Below are 5,339 nucleotides of genomic sequence, written 5' to 3'. Positions count from 1 at the left end.
CCAGGGCCTGTTCCCCAAGCCCTCCAGATTCAGGACCCCGGAGCCACACCCCAGGAGTCCACTTGCCACAAAGATGGAAACTGTGCCGTTTGGAGCTGTGCAGAACTCTTCCGAGCCGGAGAAACCTGCATGACCCCCTGAGGACACCCCGACCTTCTGGAACCCCCCCGGCTACAAACCCACAGCCTGACACGCTGTCTGACCCCACCTCAACTCAGCACCCCAGGGAACCCGCCTCAGCACTGGCAGATGGGGCCTGCCATGCCCTTAGCTCAGCTCACCTCAGGGACCCCTGTCAGCTCTAGGCAGACCTGGAGCTCCCACCTGCCGCAAAGCTCTGGGATGCCCCCTCCTTCTTCCAAAATTACACTGGCCCAAGTCTTTCATGAGAAAGGGAAAAGGCTACCTCCTGAATGCTTAACACCTCCTTTCCTCTTCTGTCCTATTTCTCTCCACTTACCTTTGTACCTGGGCAAACTGTAAGGAACATAGAAATGGAACATGTACCTGCTCTGAGATCTGAGTCTTTCATGGCAGCTTTCTGAGGACTCCTTATGCAGTAAGAAACTAGTGTATCCTACCACAGCGTGTTTGAAAATGATCATAGACAGAATAGGAGAGCGAAAATCGCTCCATTTTACCTCACTCTTCATGAAGCAGAACACGGTCTTCTTCTTTTCTTCATTGATTTCAATTCAAATTCGTTTCCGTGCAGTGGTAATTCCTTTGCTTCAGGGATAGGATTTCACCATTCCTCACCTGTATAGGACACCCAGAGCTCATCACAAGTGCCCTCCCTAATAGCCATCACCCATTTAACCCTCCCCCCACCACACACTCCTGCCCTCTAGCAACCCTCGGTTTGTGCTCTAACGTACACTAAAAATGACCCAGATATAAATTTTATGTGGTTTGGCCATATTTACTTTTTTTTTTTTTTTAAATTTTAAATGCCATTTGTCTTCCTCGGCTGAAGGTCCAGTGCGGCTCAGCGGTAAGATTCTGCTTATAAATAGAAGAGCAGCACTGAGAAGACTGGAAGAATCATTGCGCAGTTTCTCCTGGATGGATGGACCTGCCGAGATGCAGTCCCACTTGGATGAAAGAGACATAAACACCTGCAGAGCCCTGGCGCCGCCACAGGAAGCGCCCTCCGCCTCCCCGCCCGCGGGTTTGTTCAGAAACCGCCCCCGGCTCGGGGTCGCGATGGAGCCCAAGGCCGCCACCAAGTTCACCGGGCGCTTGCCGCTCCTGTTTCTACTGCTGCGGCTGCTGCGCGGGATTACCGCGGCGCAGTCCGGGTTGGTCGTGGCCGTGACGCCCGGGGAGCAGAGAAAGGTGAGTCCCGGGGCCTTGGGAACCTTGTCGCCAGCTAGGACCGCCGTCCCCTCTCCTCACCCCCAAGCAAGTCCCCGCCTCGGGCCCCTTTCCCGATCCTCGGTGTCCGTCAGGACTTTGTCGCCCTGTGGAACGGAAAAGAGGAGACCTGAGAGACCACAAACTGCCAGGCTCTGGGCGCACGGAGCCACGGGGAGGGGAACGAGGCCGCAACGGGGAGCCTGCGGTCGGCCCCAGCCTCCTCCTGCCCCTCGGTGAACGGGTACCCAGCCCCGGAGCCCCGGGCTATGTGCTGGACAAGGCAGTCTCGCAGGGCCTGGACCCCGCACAACCCCGCGACTCTGAAGCTGACGCAACTTCTCCACGAGTCACTAACCCCACTGCTGTCCACCATTACAATTCCCGGCACCCTTGGGCAAAGGTTCAAGGCTTAAGCAACGCTGCGCTCCTTCACCAGCCACATCCCAGCACCACCCAGCTCAGGGTGGGCGGCTCTGATACTCCATGACCAAAGACCTCCTCCCTCCAGGTCCCTGGACCACACCTGCCTCTTGGGGCTGTGATTTTCCCTAACTCAACTGTCCTTCCCTCCTTCTATCACAAGATGGTGTCTGTACCTAACATTCCAATGTTAGGATGTGACAAAGGGCACAGAACATTTTCCTACAGTATCTGTGTCATAGGGTCGTGTGGCCCAAGGAGCAGGTCCAGCCACACATTCATTCACATATTGTCTCTGGCTGCTTCCCTGCTAAGGCCACAGACTCGAGCAATTACAACACAGACCTAGGTAATATTAATATATTCAGAGAATCTTTTCACCAGGCCCGCATTTCAGTGAAAATAGGATAGGGTTCACACCCCTGTGTCCTTACAGAGGTTTTAGGGTTGATGCTCAACTCTCATTTCATCCAGTGTAGGGCACTGTTTTAACATTGTGTTTGGAGAAAAGTGTAGACAGTGTGAGAATGTTGTACTTGAATGTCTCTGCCATCCAGCCCCCAACCCACAAATAATTAAACTATAAACAGTTTTCACTCCTGTAACAAATATGGGGAATGGAAAAGAACCACTATGTGGGTACCTGAGCTAATTGAGTCACTGTGAGCAGGACCTGGCACAGGTGACTTCTTGTTCTCTGTAACACCAGCTGACCTGCACTATTTCAATGACAGAAGCCCCAATGACACTAGGATCCCTGAGAGCAATGTCAACTCACACACTAGGTCCACTGACAATGTCTGCATGGTCTCTGCTCCCCAGTGTCTACCCAGCCCTGGGAATGACCATATGACCCTTTGCAGAAGGCCAGCAGGAAGCATTGCACTTGCTGTTGACCTGAAGGGTCCTTTCTGATGGATAGCTTGCTTCCGCTTCTTCCTTCAGGGTTCCAGCACTGAGAAGGGGCTCAGGTCTGGAACGCAGGCAAAGGATCCAGAGTCTGTTTGCTTTCAGACTCCTTCTCCATTCTGGGGCTTGGTCTTTGTTTTCATTGTTCAAATCCAGCAACGTCTAGGTTGGCTGTTTTTGCCTCCAGGATCACCGTGTTCTGTGAGCCCAAGGGATGGAGAGTTTTCTGTGGGACAGGCCTGGTTGGCATTCCAACCTCTAGGATCATTTCAGTCTTTTGCTGTGTCCCCGATTCGGACGGTTGGGCGTCTGCACCTCAAATCTCCTATTTTGTTCTCTTCACCCCATTGTTACTGGGCACCTGTTTCTGTAACACCACCTCCTTCAGCCAAGGTTGGCCATCAGACAGATGTCACCAAGCTTCTTGACAACGCTGGTGCCCTTCTTGCAGTGCAGTCTTGATATAAAGAGTCCTCCAGACCTCTCCATGAGCATAGTTGGAAGACATGTTGTTAGTTTTGTGTTTGGCATTTCTTGCTATATCTGTTCTGCCAAAGGCTGAGTGATGCTGGGTATCAGTCTCATAGACACAGGGGATATTTCAATGGTTGTGTGGCTTCCTGCCGGGCAGAAGCCTCCTGATTCTATCCCAACAAGGGAAGAATGCCAGCCACTACTACTGGGGGGAGGGACTATGCAGGGACAGTCTTTGTTCTGCCAGCTCAGCCCTACAAGGATGCGATTGCTGTCACCTGGATGGCAGAGGGGTGCCTGCTGCTCTTTTTTTTTTTCCAGCCCCAACCTCCACCTGTGTTTTCCCTTCGCAGATGCTCTCTCGCTTTCCTACAATTTCTCTATCACATCTCAAGCCGGGCCTGGACAATCGTGGTGTGAGATTCAAGTCCAAGTCAATGGAAACAAGTTTCTTTCCTATGACTGTCAGACCAAGGAGTTCAAACCCATTGGTCCTTGGGGGATGAAGCTGAAGGACACAGCATTTTGGCAGAAACAGGAGGAAACTGTGAAACTCCTGCGGGAAGAGCTCAGAAAGAAACTGCTGGACATCAAAGCAGAGATTTTCACTAAGAGCGGTGAGTCTGAAGGCCCAGGGTAAAAGGAGAACAGTTTGTCAGGGCCGGGGAGCTATTGTGTTCACATAAAACTTCCAAGTGGGTCCCACACACGGGGTCCAGCAGCTAGGGTAGACAAGGAGGCCAGAGCAGGACCAGGAGGGCTGGGAGTGAGCTGAGGAGAGCACAGTGGGTGGGACAAAGGATTGGTCAGGACCAAAGGCTGACTTGTACCCCCGCTGGGGGCGGGTGCAGGTTCTCTCACTATGCATGGCAGGCTCATGTGTGAGCGTGGGGCCGATGGACACGCCAGAGAATCCTGGCAGCTTGACTTCAATGAGCAGATAACACCGCTCTTTGAACTGGAGAACAGAAAGTGGACAGTGGATCATTCTGGAGGCCAACAGGTTAAGGATATGTTGGATGGTGACAGAGAGTTGACCGAGCACCTCATGAAGATCACAAACGGAGACTGTCAGAGCTGGCTTCAGCAAGTGTGGGAGCACTGGGATGAAACACAGGAGACCACAGGTAACGCAGAAGACTGGATGGGAGTGCTGGTTCTCTTGAGATGAGCTCCACCTGCCCCACAGTATGGTGTGTGTGTGTGTGTGTGTGTGTGTGTGTGTGTGTATGAGGGAGAGAGAGAGAGAAATTGATCCATCAATGGCGAATTCTTCCTGGCAGTATAATGGCCATGGGAATGTTCTAGCATCCTTCCTTTCCCTTCTCACCTCCTGGATTTTTTTCCTCACTGCACACACTTTGTGCTCAGGTATTTCTTGGATTTCTTGCTGCCCCAAACAGGGAAACATCAATCTGTTTCCAGAGATGGTGTTCTTACTGATCCCTTTTCTGAGAATCATTGTCTTTTCCATGTCACCCGGTGTATTGATGGGAATCCTTCAGTGCCACCTAGACTGTCACTTTCACCATCCTTGTCCTGCATCACCTACTGGTTGTCACAGCAGGAGTGACTGCTTACATTGCAAACCCTGCTTCCCTTTTTTGCCAGAGGAGCCCCTATGGGACAGGGTGCATCCCCTCCCTCCCTCTCGACATCAGGACTGGTCACAGCAACTGCCACAAGGACTGTGATAGACACCATATGCCTGGTAGGATGGACCTGGGCCAGCAGGAGCTGAGCTAGCTCAGTTTGGGGTCTGGACAGGGGCTCTGATCCTTGCGTTTTCATTTCAGTGCCACCAACCACGCGGCAAGACGTGGCCCAGAGCAGGAACATCTGGATCTTCATCATGAGCTCCATCATCGCCAGCCTCATTGTCCTCATCATAATTTGCATAATCATCATCAAAAATCAACACTCTGTGTAGAACTTCTTCAGAGGGACAGGTAGTGAGAGCAGATTGAGAGGGAAGGGAGGAGCAGATGGCCTGGTGTGAGCACAAGGAACGGTGAATTCCCAGCTTCGCCCCTCCCCACTCTGAACCTTCTCACAGGGCAGGGGGACCAGGTGAATGAGATCTCCTACCACGTGCTGGCAACAACTTGGGCAAGCTTGGCCCTGAGCTCTGATATGGCCTCACTCACTGTTAAGGCCACTGGGAAAGGGGAGGGTCC

The 5,339-nt window shown here is 52.5% G+C and overlaps 1 protein-coding gene across 1 annotated transcript; it reads left to right on the top strand.

Moving 5' to 3' along the window:
- Window positions 1–1,083: 1,083 nt before the first annotated feature.
- On the top strand, window positions 1,084–5,092 carry LOC116876704 (UL16-binding protein 3-like). Its single transcript, XM_032873002.1, has 4 exons — window positions 1,084–1,342; window positions 3,516–3,779; window positions 4,014–4,289; window positions 4,959–5,092. The coding sequence occupies exons 1-4, from the start codon at window positions 1,084–1,086 to the stop codon at window positions 5,090–5,092; spliced, it is 933 nt and encodes a 310-aa protein (XP_032728893.1).
- Window positions 5,093–5,339: the final 247 nt, after the last annotated feature.

The sequence above is a fragment of the Lontra canadensis genome, unplaced genomic scaffold (assembly GCF_010015895.1).
Source record: "Lontra canadensis isolate GAN:19392208 unplaced genomic scaffold, GSC_riverotter_1.0 scaffold47, whole genome shotgun sequence".
Lineage (NCBI taxonomy): Eukaryota > Metazoa > Chordata > Mammalia > Carnivora > Mustelidae > Lontra > Lontra canadensis.
Note: the sequence above shows the minus strand (reverse complement) of the source record. Positions and strands in the feature narration are given on the sequence as shown.